This window comes from Barbus barbus (genome assembly GCF_936440315.1).
Source record: "Barbus barbus genome assembly, chromosome: 38".
Lineage (NCBI taxonomy): Eukaryota > Metazoa > Chordata > Actinopteri > Cypriniformes > Cyprinidae > Barbus > Barbus barbus.
Genome location: NC_136716.1, coordinates 13211022 through 13230056, shown reverse-complemented (window position 1 = coordinate 13230056; position 19035 = coordinate 13211022). Strand labels below are relative to the sequence as shown.

Below are 19035 nucleotides of genomic sequence, written 5' to 3'. Positions count from 1 at the left end.
TACAGGCCTGGGCAGCCACAAGATTGTCTGTGTACATTTTATACTTAAAGGGTGCTTAAAGGGCTTTGTAGTTGACCCAAAATTCAGTGATTCTTCCTCATGGTTTTTGATAACCTTGTGACTTTCTTTCTTTCACAGAACACAAAAGAAGATATTTAGAAGAGTGTTTAGGCTGCTCTTTTCCCTAAGCCCTGTTTAGACAGTAATTGTTTCTCATAGGAGATGTAAGGTAATTAAAAAATGTGCAGGGGCTAGTCTGTGTCTGTAATTTCATTGCAGTCTGAATCCAGAATGTCTTGCCTTGTTTTTTTTTTTTTGTGTTTCGGCTTGTTTTGTTTTATTGTGGAAATTTCGCTGTGTTGCGGCTTGTTTCTGTTGTGTTATGGAAATTTCATTGTATTGTGGCCTGTTTCGTTTGCGTTGTGCTAATTTTGCTATTTTGCAGCTTGTTTCCATTGTGTTTTGCTAATTTTGTTCCGTTGCGTTGTGGAGATTTCGTTGTGTTGTGCACTACTGGGCCACCGTACACTACAGCAAGTGAAAGCTGTTAAGAAGAATAATACAACAATAAAAAAGTTCATAAAGGTAATGAAATGAGGGTTAAAAAATTTATACAGAACTTTCAATTATAGTTGAACAATCCCTTCAAGGGCCGCCCACCAATCAGGACGCAACGTCACCATTTAAAGTACTTTGTCATGAGCTACTCTGTCATCATAACGCATAATCCTCTCGAATCCTTTGTTAATCATTGGAGACTAATTATTGTGATTAGTTGCAGTAGTCCCGCCAAGCGTCACCAATGTTTTGTGCCTTTTAAAAACATTTACGCACACACACACTTAACTCTACACACAATTGACGGGAACACACTTGAACACACATCAGCCAGACAAGCAGATGAAAAGGCCTGTTAGGCCAGCGAATATGCGAACAGGCAAGTCCGATGAAAGATGATAGGCCAGCTGAGCATTAACTAATGCAGAACAAATGTCCTCTTGACTTCATTGTCAAAGGCTTGCGTCACATACTAGCCATGCGCTTGAATCACCAAGCACCTCCGCAGTCAGAATATGGGCTGTTCGGATTCAGTGATATGCATGGATATCCCCGCCGTATCAGTACACGAGTATCATGGAGTCCTGCAGCAGTCGGCTCTGTGATCGTGCTTTCTGAAGCTTTGAGCTTAAGCCGCCAGATCTTTTTCTTTCGCTTCACACAAAAAACAATCTAATTCCCCTCTTTGGTCTAGAGCCACCCATTCATAGATGGATTCAGAGAGCCGTACGGCATGTTCCACGTCGCTTTGTGTTTGTGGAGTGCGCTTAGTAACTGTGAGCATAATAGATACAAAAGAAACATCGATATACACTTACCCATGCACATCTGTCAGCAGATCGCTTTGTGAATTTGCCTCGAGATATCAGTTTTCTTTGAAAGCGCCTTTGTAGATGAGGCTAGAAAACTTGTAGAAAGAATTAGGGCTGAGCAATACGGGCCAAAAATAATTTCTCAGTATTTTTAGGCTGATGGCAAATTACAATATACATATCGGTATTTTTTGCAGTCTGGGCTGAATGTGCAGTACTTCCACTTTTAGATGCAACATGTTCATAGCATTCTATGCAGTTTAAATGGTTTTGCTGCTTAACTGATCTTTTAAGTATGGATAATTTCCAAATTATTAAACTAGGGCTGCAATCCAATGTTGTCCCCCAAACAATAAAAACTGAAGATTTTTTTAAAGCGAAAATTTATTTGTGTAGTCTTGGCTGTGCATTTATGAGCAAAATAAGCAGACATTAAAATCACTCAAAATGAAAATAAAAACAAAAGCTTAGACTAAATGTTCACTCGGAGGAACACATTTTCACTCGTCTAAATATAATAATTATATTAAACTATTCCTTTACAGTTACTGCTCTCATACAATTGCTTGTGCCAGATTTAGATTTTTTAAATCTACATATAACAACTAACAACAAACGTTTTAGTGAAAAGTATATAAAATGTATATTTTAGACAGAATTGTTGTGCTCCCTTTCTTCTCCCTTCTTGTTTGACGTGAAGTCTGGGAAGTTTAGCATAGAGTTGCTTGTTGTCTGGACAAGCCTTCATGCATAATGGAAATACTCATGTGACTTTCTTTCATTTAGAGGTGAGAATATACCTGTGAAACTTAAGTTAAATAATGAAATGACTAAAACACGTCTCAAACAGCATACCGTATCTGTTAGCATACGTATCTGTCAGAGCACCTGACAGGGCAAGCTGAGATAAAATCTATCTTAATATAAAGCATGTCTCATGTTAAGCACAATTCAGGACTTGCAGTTTTCCTGCAGCTGCTCACTCTCTGCCCTCGCTTAGATGCACACACAAAAAATCGAAACTACTGAATATCTGTATTATTTGTGATAATATAACAGTGAAAATAGTTAGTATAAAAATAATCCTGGATCAGTGGCTTTTTTTGGACTCTTAGTCTGACTTTATTGACCTGTGACAACAAAAGTTGTTGTGTTGCCAAATCCCTAATTTGCTTGTACATGTTGACTGCCTTTGTCTAATCTCATCTGTTATGTTTAGACTTGTGTGTCAGTTCCAGTACAGTCTGCATACACAATTCAGTGTAAATGCACAGTTGAAATACTGTAAGCGATGACATGTCTACATCAAATGGCCCTTGAAATGGTCCAGCTCGTCAGAATCCGTAGCCTATGCAACCACAATCGTTGCTTTTCTCAATATCCTACCACCTAATCCAGATTATCGAGACAATCGAGGCCTTGTGATTTACACAGGTTTTAAGACACATTATTTCTGCCAAAGAAGTGAAAGAGCAGCCTAGTGGTGCACGTGAGCTCCTGGGTTTGCACAGTATGTGGTAAAGGGAGAGATGGGATTACGGCCCTCCTAATCGGAGTTATTTTCTGGAAAGTGTGCTCACTGTCTCCAGTGAGCCGGTGATGCTCTGGAGAGCTCATGGGAAGCAAGTCACATGGTATAGACGGCTAAAAGAGGAGGGATGCACACACATCTGACACTCAGTTTCAGAGTAGAACGTAGACCAGAGTTATTGTAATGGAGTATTTATTTATTTATTTATTTCAGTGATATAAGATTTGATTTTTAAACTCTTAATTTTAGTGACCTTATTGGTGAAAATGGTATGAAGATGAAAGCAAATAAAATATATACGTTATAAATAAACATAAAATCTATCAACTATAAATAAATTAATAAATAAATAAATTTTAAAACAAGTTTATAGTATGTATTGTGCAGCCTTAGTGGTGAAAAAGCTATAAAGATCAAAACTAATAAAATATCTAAATTATAAATAAACATAAATCAATCAATCAATCAAATAATAAGCAAGCTTATAGTTTGCTTTGACCCCATAAAAATGAGATTGGAGGAGTTAATACTTATAAGATTATAAGATTAATTTTATTTTTATTTTATTACTCTCAATTTTAGTGACCTTGGTGGTAAAAATGCTATGAAGATCAAAACAAATAAAATATGTGAATTAAAAATAACCATAACATTTATCAATAATAAGTAAGTAGGTGTATAGTTTGTATTAAGCATTCATAAAAAATGGGATCGGAGGAACAATTATCTCATAGCTTTTGCCTCCCAGAGAACATTTTTGTTTACTTACAAACGTTTTGCACTGCCCTGAGAAAGTTTGCATTCATTCACAAAAGTTTTGCATTTCCCCAGGAAGTTTTGTGAACGAACACTTACTGTTTGATTTTGTTTTTTTATTTTTCATCACCGTATGGTCTTGCTGCATTCTGCATTGATTAGTGCACATGCTAATTTTGATTCTCTCTTTTTTTTCACAGACCTCATCACGTATTACTGCATTATCACTGGCCATCTGAGTTGGAGAGTGAGGTGGGCTTGCTTGCGAGCGTCGCTCCGCAGAGCCGTCCGATGACTGTCTGACTCATCACAACCCGCGAATGACAGGCGTGCATTCGAAGGTGGGGCCCGCCTCAGTCTCACACGATTGGCTGCTGGATGGAAATAAGGTGAATGGAACACATGCCCAAGGAGCAAGACCCAAACCAATCAGAGGGAGAAGAGAAACGGTGAGCCTGTTAAGAACTGATCTTACAAGAGAGTCCAGACTCATTAATGAAGCTACGACGTTAGTCTTAATGCTCATAAGTTGAGTTTGTACAGTATGTCTTGGTGTAAAGTTGCCCGTGCTCCTTCCTTCTGTGTGTGTGTGTGTGTGTGTGTGTGTGTTTATCAAATTTGATTTAACATAGAGACGCTTCGGGAAACTCAAATTTTCTGGTCAATGCACACAGTCTCCTACATAATTCAGTTTTCCCAGTAACTGGCTCCATTTGTGTGTGTGTACATCTCGCAGTGAGTGTGGTGCTGGCTCTATGCCGTGCTTTAGAGTCTGAAGGCAGACGCTAAGAGACTAGCCTTTACCTCAGCATCTACTCTAAACACATTTAATATAAGGTCTGGAGCCAACAGGAAAGTTCACAAAAGCCTTAGAGAATGCTTGTTACTGTTCAAAGTCAGCACACTCTCAAATCTTACACGCAAACAGACACACACACGTGTACACGCTGCCGTGTAGGCTTTTGATTTAACAGGACAGCACAGACTGCCCCCTCGCGTTCTAAAAACATTTGTTTTAAAGCCAATAGCTGTGTTTCTGCCAGTTCGCAAAACACAACAAGTCTCCCACCTCAGTGTATGTGTGTGAAATTCCTAATGTGTGATCTGTCCTTGAGCGATTTCTTTATTTAGCACATCTATTGTTGCTTTTCTGCTTCACTGACCACAGATACCTAATGAGTTGGTGATGATAGGTGTGTTGTTACTGTGTCACATTGGTCAACTAGTTGACTAGGCAGTGAGGTCATCTAATCTGTAGCTTTAGGTTTTTCTGTTTACAGCACTACTTCAAAAATATTAGTACTAGTAGAATAGTACATATTAATATTAGGGTTGTGTATCACCAACAAAGTCACGATATCCCGATACAGAGGCCACAATACGATACGTATCACGATACAGGACTGCACTGAATTTCACCTCAGCAGAATTTAGTAAAACAGCTGTTTATTAAACACTGCATACTATGGGGCCATTGCTAACTATTGGCTGAGCAAGCAGTTGACCTCTGCGTTATGAATGGCCTCCATAACTGTACCACAATACAATATAAGTAATGGCATATGTTTCATGTTTGCATTGGGCACTCCCCACCAGGTGCAATATTCTGATTGTTTGCAGTGTTTCCTCTGCCATTATCTTAGGGGGGTGGCCCGCCCCCCCTTGAAGGTCGAGTTCATTTTATTTAATTTTATTTTTTCTATAGTGCCAGATCACAACAGAAGTCATTTAAAGTTACCTTTCCTATAGAAGAGGTCTATACCTTGTTCTTTTATTAAACAAACTAAATAGCCTTACGTAATTTGTCTTATTTACACGACGGCATGTTATTTCTGTCTCTAAAATTACATTACATTTGCGCTCTCTGTATGCGCACAGCGGAGTTCCGCCCCACACGCATACACAAGTGAGCCCACTCCCACTAGTACTAGTATTTGTAAATATTAAGCCGCAAAACGACTATTTAAATATGACTTCTGCCTGTCTCTGTGTTAATGTAAGGCGCAGACGCGCGGTTTTGTTTGATACTCATACAGAAGCGCGCGTGAGGCTTGCGGTGATATTAACATCTGCCGCCTCACTAAGTGAGGACATAAATACAGAACAACATCTCCAGAACTGCTTTGAGAGTCACTTCATGAGCATTTGACCATTTCATTTGAGTAAAACTATCCTCATATCATATACACACCGAAATGTAAAGGTATTCACGGCATCCCGTCAAAATAAAAGTTCGGGTTTCAATTGTAGACTTTGCGGCAAAAATATATTCCTATTGTTCAGTAGAATGTACGTAATAGCCTACTAAAAGGATTAAAATCTTATTTTTAAGAAATAATCATAAAATATGTCTTCAGTGTTTTTATTATAATACTAAATCCACTTTACTTTCCAAAAAAATAAGATTTGTTTAATTTTCATTAATTAAAAGATCAATTAATGTTTTTATGCCGGAAAAAAACGGAACACTCCCCCTGCCCCCCCAAAGCCATAAACCTAGGGGAAACATCTTGTTTTTAAGCCCATAAATAATAATGTACTCATTCTAATAAATTTATATTGTAATGTACTTATATGAATATATTCAAAAATCATCTTAACATTGCTGGTAGGTTATCATTGCGCAAATTAACGCACTCTACATTTTAAAAAATGAAAAGTATAAAACAAATTTTTTTTAAATAAAATATTTTTAGCGCTGCCCTGCAATTTTATCAATAAAATAGCTTAATTGGATTGGATTGGATTCAATTTATTGTCATTGCACATGTAGGTACAAGGCAACGAAATGCAATAAAGAAGAAGAATACAGCACAACATGAGGAAAGAGAAGAGAAAAAAATAGTCCTCACACTACGCTCCTGAACGAGAGTGCAGTGTGAGAACAGACAAAAACCTCAGCATAGAGCACAGTCAACACAGGAACATAACTTGCATAGTAATCCAATTCAGACGAAATAGCCATCCGGCCTGCAGCCATTACAGCGCGAACACAGACCCGTTATCAACTGACGGGATGAAGCGACGAAGGCGTGGGATGGGGGTAGGGAGGTGGATGACAATCTGTATATATGAGCGTATGAGTGTGTGTATGTGTAAGTTCGTGTGAGTTCGTATGCCTTGAAATCCGTTGTGCCAGTACTCCAAACCAGTTGTCTCAGTTCGCAGGTTGTGGTGCGACATAGCAATTGCCATGGAAACGACCTTGGCCAGAGCCCAAGCGCCCGACAATTTACAAGGTGTTTGATGGGGGAGGGAAGAAAGAGCGTCTCCCTGCAGTATTCACAGGAGAGTTGATACCAGAGCGTCCTTGCCAAGCCGTTCTGTTTTGGGAAGCCGGAAAGAGATAAGATTGTTTTGACTTTGGGCGAACAGCTGTCTTCTGGGTTCACAGCTATTCTCATTGTCCATTCTGATCTCCTTGTCCATCAATTTTCCTTTCCAAAGCCGAGAGCTTAGCCGTGATCGAATCCATATTGCAGTTAATCGTCTCTGTTTCAGAGCCGACCGCTCTGCCAACAGCCTCAATCATGACGGGCAGCCTTGAGAGGTTTTGGATAGCCAGTCCCGTCTCCTTAATTTTCCGATAGTTTAGGGCAACACTTAATCCAAACAGCAGAAACCCAGTTATCATGGTTCCAAATAAGAAGATGTCTTCAATGTCCTCCACGGAGAGAGCCGCCAGACACACGACCCGCCATCTCTCCCATGCGTCCATCGTGTAGCCAGCAGCAAACGTCCCAGCAGGACATTCCGGTTCTCCAGATCCCGATCTTCTAGTCGAGAAGATGGTGTCAATTGCGTTAAGAGACCAGTTGATCAGATCCATAATTTTGGTTTTGTAAATAGTGCAGCGAGAGTCTCTTAAGAAGGACAAGACAATACGAGAGAGCAAGCAGGGAAGTTCAGGATAGGGAGGATAGAAAAATGCGCCTTCGAACAGAGCCAAACGAGAAATTGCTCAAGAGCTACATTATCTTTCTCAAAGAGGAGCTGGTAACATCATTGTTTCTAAAGGAATTAAAGCCACAGCTTCACTGTTAATAGAGAAACGCGGAAAAAAGGTAGTAATTCATACATACACAGCTAGGCTTTTCACACTGCGCTTAACCCCGGGTTATCGTCGTTCTAAACACCGCTTTTAACCCCGGGTAAAGACACGTTTCACACCGGCAATTTGAAAGCAGTGTTAGCACCGCATTTTACCCGGGGTTATGAAACCCTGCTCCGGAGCAGGGTTAGCACCGCATTTGTGGTGTTAACCCCGCATTGCGGCGCTAAGTTTGTTCAGTGTGAAACGGAGCGGTGTTTGCTTGTTGCTGCTGGACGCTTGGCAACAGACAGCCAATCAGAAAATGAGCAGCGAAGCTCGTGTCACGTCAAGCGCGCATCGTGTAGCTCGCGTTCCCGTGGCGTCTGCCATTGCTAAGCAACCATGACCCGCGCTCTTCATGAAGACGCATAAGTTTCAGCAAAGGATAAATGGATTTCCAGCACTAAATCGCTGTTCGTCCAATCAGTGACAGTGACACCGCAAATATGCAAATAAGAACGTTAACCCGAGGTTTAGGAATGTACAGTGTGAAACGACTGTTAATGAATACCCAGGGTTAACAGTTAACCCCAGGTATAGTATGAGCAGTGTGAAACGTGATTACAGATAACCCAGGATTCCATTTATCCAGGATTTAGGATGACCCAGGGTTAACTATTTCAAGTGTGAAAAGCCCTACTCTCTCTCTCTCTCTCTCTCTCTCTCTTAGGCTTTTCACAATGCGCTTAACCCCGGGTTATCGTCGTTCTAAACACCGCTTTTAACCCCGGGTAAAGACACGTTTCACACCGGCAATTTGAAAGCGGTGTTAGCACCGCATTTTACCCGGGGTTATGAAACCCTGCTCCGGAGCAGGGTTAGCACCGCATTTGTGGTGTTAACCCCGCATTGCGGCGCTAAATTTGTTCAGTGTGAAACGGAGCGGTGTTTGCTTGTTGCTGCTGGACGCTTGGCAACAGACAGCCAATCAGAAAATGAGCAGCGAAGCTCGTGTCACGTCAAGCGCGCATCGTGTAGCTCACGTTCCCGTGGCGTCTGCCGTTGAGGCTGAAAACACCTCTAGCATTACGTGTGCTTCAGTATGTGTGTAGTAAACGGAGCCGCACATCTGCGCAGGATTCATATTTAAATAGTTTTTGGGGCTTAATATTCACAGACAGTAGTCTATATCACGTTTTATTAAAGTGTACTGATCTACTTTTAATTTATTCATCCAAAATTTGGCAAATTCTTTGACATTCTGCATCAATTCCATTTACAGTAAATTTCATTTTTATGACTGGATGCCGTGATTCCATTTACATTTTCCGCGTCGCACAAACTATATGGACCTATGTGTATATATCCTGATGTATAGCTGAAGGCATGTGTCTTGAAGTTTAATTTTTACCACTTTACACCCCACTTAAAGGGGTCATCAGATGCCCATTCTCCACAAGTTGATATGATTCTTTAGGGTCTTAATGAAAAGTATAACATACTTCGGTTAAAATTTTGTGTAAAAAACACCCTTTTTACCCTGTCAAAATCAGCTTTGTTTTCAGCAAGCTGTTTTTAGTCCATGTCGCTTTAAATGCTAATGAGCTCTGCTGACCCCGCCCCTCTCTTCTGTGGGGTGACTAGCAGACTGTAAACTTCAGCCGTGAAACTGGCTAACTAGCACATTATTAGGAAAGGCGATTTGCAAAGATTCATAAAAAACCCTTATACTCAAGTCTTCTATTGATGAAGCTGGATCAGTAATGATTCACGCGAACATAGATGTATTTAGGCAGATCGGGATCGGCGCTTTCCCTTCAAAAACTAAAGTAACATTAATCCTCTGCGTCTTCAGCGGCTCAGATGTCGGGAGTAAATGACGACTGCTATATTCATTATTACACCCAACAACAAAACACCTCAGTCGCTTAATCAGAGACATTCTTGTCTTCCCCTGCACTGGAGTCGACACAATGGCAGACAGCTCTCAGCTCACTCAGGGCGAGTCTAAGGTAAGACGGCCTTGTCAATCAACTGTAGTGGGAGCGGTCTGCGCAGAACTACGTCATTCTGACAGGAACATCAGAACAGCCTGATTTGAGAGAGGGGATTTTAAAAAACCACTGGGTGGATTTTTATCATTATAGGATGGATGTGTACACACACTTCCAACACACAAACAACTTGTAAAGTGAATTTTGCATCCGATGACCCCTTTAATGCATTATCCTCTAATTAGTCTATAAATGTTATTCTAGATTATTCATCATTAAATCAATGATGCTTGAGAGCAGGTGAAAGGGTTTCAGCCTGCTTAAGCGTTTTCAACGCAATTCTTAGTTCGCGCATTTAATTACACAGAAGCATCATAGGGAACACAGGAGCCGTGTGGCTATACATCAGGACTCCAACACAACTTTGTCTTTGCTGAAGACCCATGTTTAGGTGTGTGAGGCAGTGTGTGTGTGTGTGCGCACACATATAATGGTCAAGATCCCAGGAATGTGGGGTCAGATTCCCAGCATGCTCGCACAAGAAGCGATTAAACGAGAGCTCTTCATCTTAATAACACAGAGGCCACCTGTCAGTAGATTAGCTGATCACAGAGCACAGCATTCTGGGTTAAATCAAAGAGCATGAGTAGCAATCACACTGTTCCGTTCATCTTAATTGAGCTGATTTCTTCTTCCCTTACTTTCGTTAATTGCTCTCCTGCTTCCTCGCCACTTCTACTAACCGCCTAATGTCTATCCGTTGCAAAGGTGTAATCCACCTTAATCAGACAGACTAGTAGCATGCAGAGCACTGAAGCCTTCACCCTGTGAGGGAGTTCATGAGTTTGCTTTTTCAATTTATTGTTCTCCAATATATTTAAATTTCAGTTTAGTTGTAGTTTTTATTTCTTGTGCAATTTTAGTTTTTGTAATTCCGTTTTAGTAATTTACGAATCATCAAAATATTTGGGAAATGATTTATCTAAAATAACCAAGACCTTTTAAGTTTAAGATTGGCAAAACATGCAAGAGAAATTATTAAATGGTTCAGCCATGAAACTCTATTCATGCTCTGATTGGTTTGTTCAATTTAATGTTCCCAGCATTTAAAACTATGAGAATTGTGATGTCACAATTGTTCTCAGCTCATGCATCAACACCATCACACGAATGCGTTGTACTGTCATGAACAAGCGTCGCTATTTTTGTTTTCTTTGCGCACAAAACATATTCTCGTAGCTTCATAAATTTAAGGTCTCTATTACCAGGTTCTTCACACGTTCTGTTCTACAACATCTACAGCATAATCTGATGTGCCGGCACCAACATACAAACCTCACAACACTAACCCAGCAGTTCTCATCTACTGAGAAATTGTGTGTGCAAAGTGCAGTGTGGCACTAATACAAACATTGACACATATTGGAGGAACAGCTTTAGACAACAGCGCCACCATCCCTCCAGCTACAGTCACTTAGCGGCATCTCATCAGCTTCTTTTCTTCTCTGCTCTTTGCGAGCGTGCACATGGCTTTTGTTCTGACATTAGCTGGGAGCTGCCAGATCACATTTAGACAGAGTCTAAAATAAGCTCTAATAAAGCTGGCAGAGAGAAGAGAGACAGCAAGGGAGAAAGAGAGGGAAACTGCAAACACACAATGAGGGATTTAGAAGGAAGGAAACGCAAGGTGGGGTGACTCCAAAACTTCTCTTTGCATAAGACTTCTCTATGCGACTTGACAGATCCTAAGACTCTCAGCTTCCTGCCACTCAAATCACACCGCGCTCCGCTACTGATTCTTAAAAAGCAAAGCCTTGATTTCATTTTATGGGAATAATTAATTCAATCCCCTTACAATTGGATTTACCTGCTATGTCTTTTAAATGTCTTTACAAACACATATACAAACACAAAAGTGTCCGTAATTTTTTTTTTTATATATATATAATTGTATACTTCTTTTCAGCAAGGGTTCATTAAATGGATCAAAGGTGACAGTAAAGAGATTTATAACGTTCTATTCATCAAAAATCCTGAAAAGTACCAATGTATTAAACAGCACAACAACATTGATGATAATGAGAAATGTTTCTTGAACACCAAATCAGCATTTTAGAAGATGTGACATTGAAGACTGGAGTAATGGCTTTGCCATCACAAGAATAAATTACATTTTAAAATGTTAAATTAGAAAACAGTTCTTTTAACTTGAACTGTTTCCAGCCTAGATGTGCATACAAGAGGTTTCTGTTAAACAAAAATATGTTTGAAATCTTACCCCAAAATTTTGAACAATAATGAACCGCTGTGCATCTAAATTGAGGGTGGAGTTTTGTTGTGATGGTTCTTTTTTTCCCCAAACTCCCTCCGTCATTTTATTTATTTATATTATTCCCCTGAATTAACCCACTGTCACTGCTTTGCCTTGTCGTAGAGGATCAATGAAACCTCACTGGATATAAATACTCCACAGAGCTACGGAGTAAATAAAGGTGAAAATAACCGGAGGTGACAGAACCAGTTGGCATGTTTTTAGGGGCGCTGGCATATCTCAGGCTCCATCTCTCCTGCTTTATCACACCGCTCACCCAATCTCACCGTCTCTCACTCTTAACCCTGGATTACCGCCCGCGAGAGAGATCACAACACCCAATCACAGACCACGGAAGGGATTAAGAGACAATCTCTCACGAAGGATTCTTCGAAAAATTAGTAAAGAACAGTCGGGAAATTCAGAGTTAGAGAGACAGCGGGCAGAGGGGGGGAAAGAGAGGGAGGGCTGCCAAACGACAGCAAGAGAGAGAGAGAGCACTTATGCAAGAGAGGCATCAAAGAGAATTCAGTTAGACTGTGTTTATACAGCTCGCTCTGTTGATGTGGTGAAGAGTTCTAGTCCTGCAGAACAGCGGAGCGTTTCGTCATCACCATGCACATCCTCCAATCCCACTGCGTTATCAGGTGAGACGCTTCTCCTATCTGTATCGCTCTACAAGTCTAGCCATGCTGCTCTCGTAACGGTGTTAACAAGGTTCCCACGTTCATGGAAAGATTGCAAATGTTTGAAATTGTGATATCTAAACCTGGAAAATTTTGAGAAATGTATGAATTTTTGTTTTTGATTAACTTTTCTAAATCGATGCATAAAATTTCTATATGGAATGCATTTTTCCACTTTTGCTAGAAATCTGTGCAATCTATATAAATGCATTGTAAATCCTAATATATTTTTTTTATATTAGTTATATTGTTAATTGATTATTTTTATTATTATATTATATTATTATAACATTTTTGGTATAATTGGTAGTAGTAATACCAATCTCTTCACGGTTTGGGGAATCTACTTCAAAACCTTCAGGTTCCTATCTGGGGACGTCTTTTTTGGGGCTTTATCTTCTGTGCTGCAGCGGTCGACTGATTCTATCTCAGCGTGCAGATTTCCGATACTTCAGAATCATGTATGCTGCTGCATCTGAGAATTTAATGAGAATCTGTTTTAGTATCATCAGATCGGACCGATTATGAGCCGATTGTTCGTCGCTTCGTGCGCAAAAAGATAGAAGCTCAGTCCCGGCTCGTATCACAGTATTACTGTGCAAACTGCAACCTGTCCTCTCAGATGTTACAGCGGTTGTCCTCTGTTCCTTTAATGGGAAAGTTGTGTAGCTCTTCCATTTGGATCCGGAATAATTGATGTTTCTGCAGAGAGCGAGTGCTAACTTGGCTGTTATTTATTTATTTATTTATTTGATTTAACCCTCCCATCCATTTCTGACTTGGCAGAATCCTCTGAGGTTTCTTTTTATAGTATGTGTCAAAGTGGAAAAAAGCCCTTGCTGCTTCATCTTACTTTATGCCTCTGTTTGCCCATTTTTCTATGGCATTGTATATGTTTATCTTCCTAAAGGGATATTTGCACATTGCTTTTGCCATGATGAAATTATGATTACGTGAATCTTGTATTCAGTATTGATTACTTGAGGTGTGTCAAAGTTGTTGCCTGAATTGTGAAATCTGCAATGTTTTCTTTGTGAAGAGCAGGTTCTTATGAGGACAGCAGATGATTGATAGTTATATTGGTAAAACCATCCACGACAGCAAATCAGAGTGATTGTGATGAAGACAATGCGGCTTTAGAATGACATTTTCGTGTGCCCGAGAGAACGCAAGAGAAAAAAAGTCTAGAGGCTTCTGCGTCCTCACTGAACCTCAGTCAGACATATTAAATGACATTCATAAATGACGTTCCACAGCTGCAGAATCAATACAGCAAATGACAAAAACAATGTGACGAGCAAAAGAACACACAAGCCAGTATTACACTTTGAACCTTTTATAATGTTTTCCCCATGGCTTTGAACAAAGATGGCCTTCTTTGTGTTTATGTGTGTGACATCGCGATGGCTTAAGGGAGCACATCACATGAATCTTGTTTTGTGTTCTCTTAGTAATTTCCAGAAGATTCTATCAAATAAGAAAAGGGCAAACTCGAGACACAAACAAAAAGTACCATTGGGATTCTTAGAATAGCAGATAAATACATGAACTGTAAATCAATAAATACATGAACTGTAAATCAAAGTACTACAGTATTATTGTATTACCTGATTCTGTCCCTCCACAGTATTTTTGTAAGTATAACAATTGTTTTGTAACCTGAAAGACGTCCACCTCTACAGCTTTTGATGTTTAAATGAACTTTTATGCCTTTTAAAATCCAGCTCATGATCTTGCGTATACTCTTATTGGTATCATGTGGAGTTAAAATAGCTCGCCTTTTAGAAATCAAACTCTTTTTGATGTATATGTAAAGAGGCTAGCATTAGCGTTAGCGATGGCAAAGGTGTTGAAGGGGTGTTGAGAGACTAGCACCTAATGCTAACAGATTTGCCTGCATTATTTGGACACTTTGTTACATAACTCTGCTGTCTTTCTCCCAGCGTAGAGCTGAGCCACTCCAGCCCTTTAATCACAGCCAGACTCGATGTACCCAGAGACTGTGGCGTTCGCACGTATATGTTGCTGGAGGTCGTAGAGTGGCTGTATTGTTAAGCCACGATGTCCGTCTGTATAGGTCGGATCACTGTCTGCCGTCTCATTGGTAGTTGCCGCCTTTCATCACTGCTCATTTGCCCTGCTCATCTTTGTTACATCAGCAACTCTCTCTGTCTCGCATGATTCCAGAAATCGCCAGCTCTCATTGATTATTAATGATGTTCGGTCATTTTAGTGCAGAAAGTCTGTGTCAATGTTCTTGCCTCTTCAGTCGGAATGGGTGTTCTTACTGCTGGATCACCTGATGTTATTGGAGGGCTGCCAAACTGGACATTTGATAAGTTGATCAGAAGTGGGATATATTGCTATTTAAAAAAAAAAATCTGATGACATTTTAAAATACGGTCATAACAATGCATCTTTTTTACTTCCAGAGATTTTTAATTTCTAATCACTTAATCACTCTTAATTTTTAATTTTTAAATTTTTATAGTTTTTTGTTTTGTTTTGGGTATTACTCAAAGACAACAATCTGTATTATTTGAAAATTTTTAAACCTCATTTTGTTATTATTTTTTTATGAATAGTAGGACTTCTTTTAAAAATATTCATAAGCTCTTTTAAGATTTTTTTTGTTTTTTTTTAATAATTGTCAAATCACATTAAAGAGGATATCCTGATCCTTTATCATGGTTAAATCCATGTTTTAAAATTGTTTGGTGTTTTATTATTATTATTGGGAATTGATGAAATGATTAAAAATGTTAATGTTAGGCAAGTGTCTTTTAAAGGCAGGGTAAGCAATTTCTGGAAGCCAATGTTGATATTTGAAATCACCAAAACAAACATGCCCCTACCCCAAAAGAGTCTTGCCTCTCTATCTATTTTGATAGATCCGCCCAACATATATGTAGTCTACGCAACCCAGGCAACGCTTAGTTCTGTGAAAGATAAGCCGCTTTTCCACCTAAATTACCTGGAACAATATGTCCCAGGAACTTTTTTCCCCCCAGACCTGTTGCTGTCTGAGTTTCCATCGCGGTCCGAGAGTACCGAGAAGATTAGGCAAATAGTCAGGTGACTTAACGTTAGGTCTGCGTGCGTTTCTCAATACCAAGTACTCAAATTTCGGCTTTGCATCCTCGGTAGTTCGGACTTCACGATGTAGACTCGGGAGTGTGAAGGACGCAAGTCCGGTAATTCTGCAAAGAGCAGTGTACTTGATAACGTCAATCAGCTCGCCTTGGCTGTTGCAATCTTCCTCACTGTATTTACAGACGAAATATATCAAACACTGCACTGCACTGCCATTGTTTTCATTTAAACATATTAATAGAACAATAGAATAAAGACCAAATATTACCTCTTAGATTTACCCAAAATTAATTATATTTTATGTTTATCCACTACAGAGACATCAGAGCCAGCGGCAAATTTCAGAAGGACTAGCCGAGGTTATGCTCCTCTCTTCGGGATACATGAGCACTGAGTTCCCGGTGATCGCTTGGAATCTACAAAATCGGCGAAGCACATTTTCAAATAGGCGCTGTTTTTATAAATAACCCGCATATTTAAGTTTTAAACAACTACATTCTTGGCTGAAATACACACGTCCAGTGTAGGCAGACTTTAGCTGTTGCGGCACGTCCGGTGTAGACACGGTGTTACTCACCTATCGAGAAGAAACAAAGCAACCTCAGCATCTGATTGCAGGCCTTCCGCTCCTTGAGTTCTCTCCAGCACTGGAAAGCTGATCTGATATTTACACAGGTCCTACTTCTTGCCTTATCTTTCCGCAGTCGTTTTCCTCTTTTGTTTTTTATCCGCCATCTCTATCTTTCTGTCGCTCGGCTCGGCTGTTCACTGAATGCTCTCTCCTCCATATCACGAGTAGACACACCCCTTACTGCTGATTGTCTATAAGATTGTTTTGGGACTCGGCCCTGACTCAGTTTTCTAAAACGTTTTTTGAAAAATTACATACCCTGCCTTTAAAGAGGACCATTTAAAAAATATATTTTTATTTTAATAATTATTATTGTGAGTTATTGAAAATCAGCAGCTTCCGGTTGCTTTGTCGCTACATGCTAAATCACTGTTTTTGCTCTTGTGCTTTGGGCCTTTATCATTTTAAGTATGTTCATATTAATATTTAGGTATTTTAAAATTAATGTATATTAAAACGAATAAATGGGAACAATAGCACATCAGGCAAAAAATGCTGTTCATAATCATTGTACCCCCCCCCCCCCCCCCCCCCCCCCCAAAAAAAAAAAATTACAAAAAACATCAAAGGTTAAAAATCCTTATTTTTGGATTGGATTGGATTGGATTCAATTTATTGTCATTGCACATGTAGGTACAAGGCAACGAAATGCAATAGAGAAGAAGAATACAGCACAACATGAGGAAAGAAAGGAGAAAAAATAATCCTCACACTATGCTCCTAAACGGGAGTACAGTATGAGAACAGACAAAAACCTCAGCATAGAGCACAATCAATACAGGAACACACAACTTGCAGTAGGGTGAGAGTAATCCAGTTCAGACGAACAGCCATCCGGTCTGCAGCCATTACAGCTCTAACACAGACCCGTTTATCAGACTGACGGGAAGAAGCGGCAAAGGCGTTGGATGGGGGTAATGGGAGGTGAATGAATATCTGTATGTATGAGCGTATGAGTGTGTGTATGTGTAAGTTTGCGTGCCTAGAGATCCGCCGCGCTGGCACTCCAAACAAGTTGTCTCAGTCCGCAGATTTGTGGTGCGACATAGCAATTGCCATGGAAACGACCTTGGCCGGAACCCAAACGCTCGACAATCACAAGGTGTCTGTTGAGGGGGGAGGGAAGAAAGAGCGTCTCCCTGCAGCATTCATCCGGGGAGTTAGATTCCAGAGCAACCTTGCCAAGCTGTCTGTTGTTTTGGGAAGCCGAAAAGAGATAAGATTGTTTGGTCTTTGGGCGAACAGCTGCCTTCTAATTTCACAGCTATTCTCATTGTCCATTCTGATCTCCTTGTCCATCAATTTTCCTTTCCAAAGCCGAGAGCTTAGCCGTGAATGAATCCATATTGCGGTTAATAGTCTCTGTCTCAGAGCCAACCGCTCTGCCCACTGCTTCAATCATGACGGGCAGCCTTGTGAGGTTTTGGACAGCTGTTCCCGTCTCCTGAATTCTCCGATAACTCAGGGCAAAGCCTAATCCAATCAGTAGAAACCCAGTTATCATGGTTCCGAATAGGTAGATGTCTTCAATGTCCTCCACGGAAAGAGCCACCAGACACACGACCCGCCACCTCTCCCATGCGTCCATCGTGTAGCCAGCTGCGAAAGTCCCAGCAGGACACTTGGGTTCTCCCGATCCCAAACTTCTAGTCGAGAAGATGGTGTCAATTGCGTTAAGAGACCAGTTGATCAGATCCATAATTTCGGTTTTGTAGAATAGTGCAGAGAGAGTCTCTTAAGTGTTAGACAAGGACAGGACGAGAGAGCAAGCAGGGGAGATAAGGGTAGGGAGAGGAAGAAAATGTGACCGCCTTCGCTGAGAGCCAAACGAGAGTATTTAAACCCAAAGGTAACATTGTCTTTAAATAAAACGTCCACAATGCCTGTCTTTGTTGTTTTTGATTGTAAAAGTGGAGTCTGTGGGTTGATTGAATAATTATAATCACCTGATGAATGTCCTCTTTTATGTAGTCATTGAGAAACAAAGAATTGTCAAACGTTTGTCTACTTTATCTCCTGTTTGATTAAAATAAAACTATTTTAGAGTGCGAACCAACCTTGATTATGTTAGGTATGTTAAAATAAATGATAAAGTTGCAGGAAATTATTGAAAAGAGAGAAAGGGGAACAAGCTTGGTCCTTTTGCAGTCAGGACATGAACGTGTCAAGAACACGTGCATCGTGGCTCTGACGGTTGCCTGTATTGCAATCTTCTTTTTTGTGATCGTCACTCCGTCAAATCAAAATGACAGGGTTGCCATGTTGTTGGTGCACTTGAAGCTGAATGTGTGCTGGTTAAAAATATAAAGTGATACCTCAGAGAATTGCAGTCATCAAATCAGCACAAAGACTTTCTGTGTGCCATCTTTCTGGAATGTACTAATACCAGCCTCTTTCTCTCTGTCTCTCTGCTATTTTTTTCCAGGTGGCTCGATGGCCCGAAAAGGAAGAGAAAGAACAGTCAGTGTTCGGTGAAGAGCATGTCTGGTAAGATGTCTCACAGAGGACATGGATGCTCTTGCCTAGAGCCGCTGCAGTATGCTTACCACTCCTCTGTCCTCCCAGAATGCATCACTGACTGCACATTTCTGAGAAACACACGATAGTCCTAGAGGGAGAGAAGGGTTTTC

The 19035-nt window shown here is 40.3% G+C and overlaps 1 protein-coding gene across 2 annotated transcripts in view; it reads left to right on the top strand.

Moving 5' to 3' along the window:
• Positions 1 to 19035, top strand: part of LOC306857721 (thyroid hormone receptor alpha-like) — a 161853-nt gene that overhangs the window by 124478 nt on the left and 18340 nt on the right. For both annotated transcript variants that reach the window (XM_079397832.1, XM_079397833.1), the window contains 2 exons: positions 3858 to 4106; positions 18831 to 18892. In XM_079397832.1, coding sequence (XP_079253958.1) covers positions 4051 to 4106; positions 18831 to 18892 — 118 coding nt within the window. In that variant the 5' untranslated portion in view covers positions 3858 to 4050. The remainder of the gene's footprint in view (positions 1 to 3857; positions 4107 to 18830; positions 18893 to 19035) is intronic.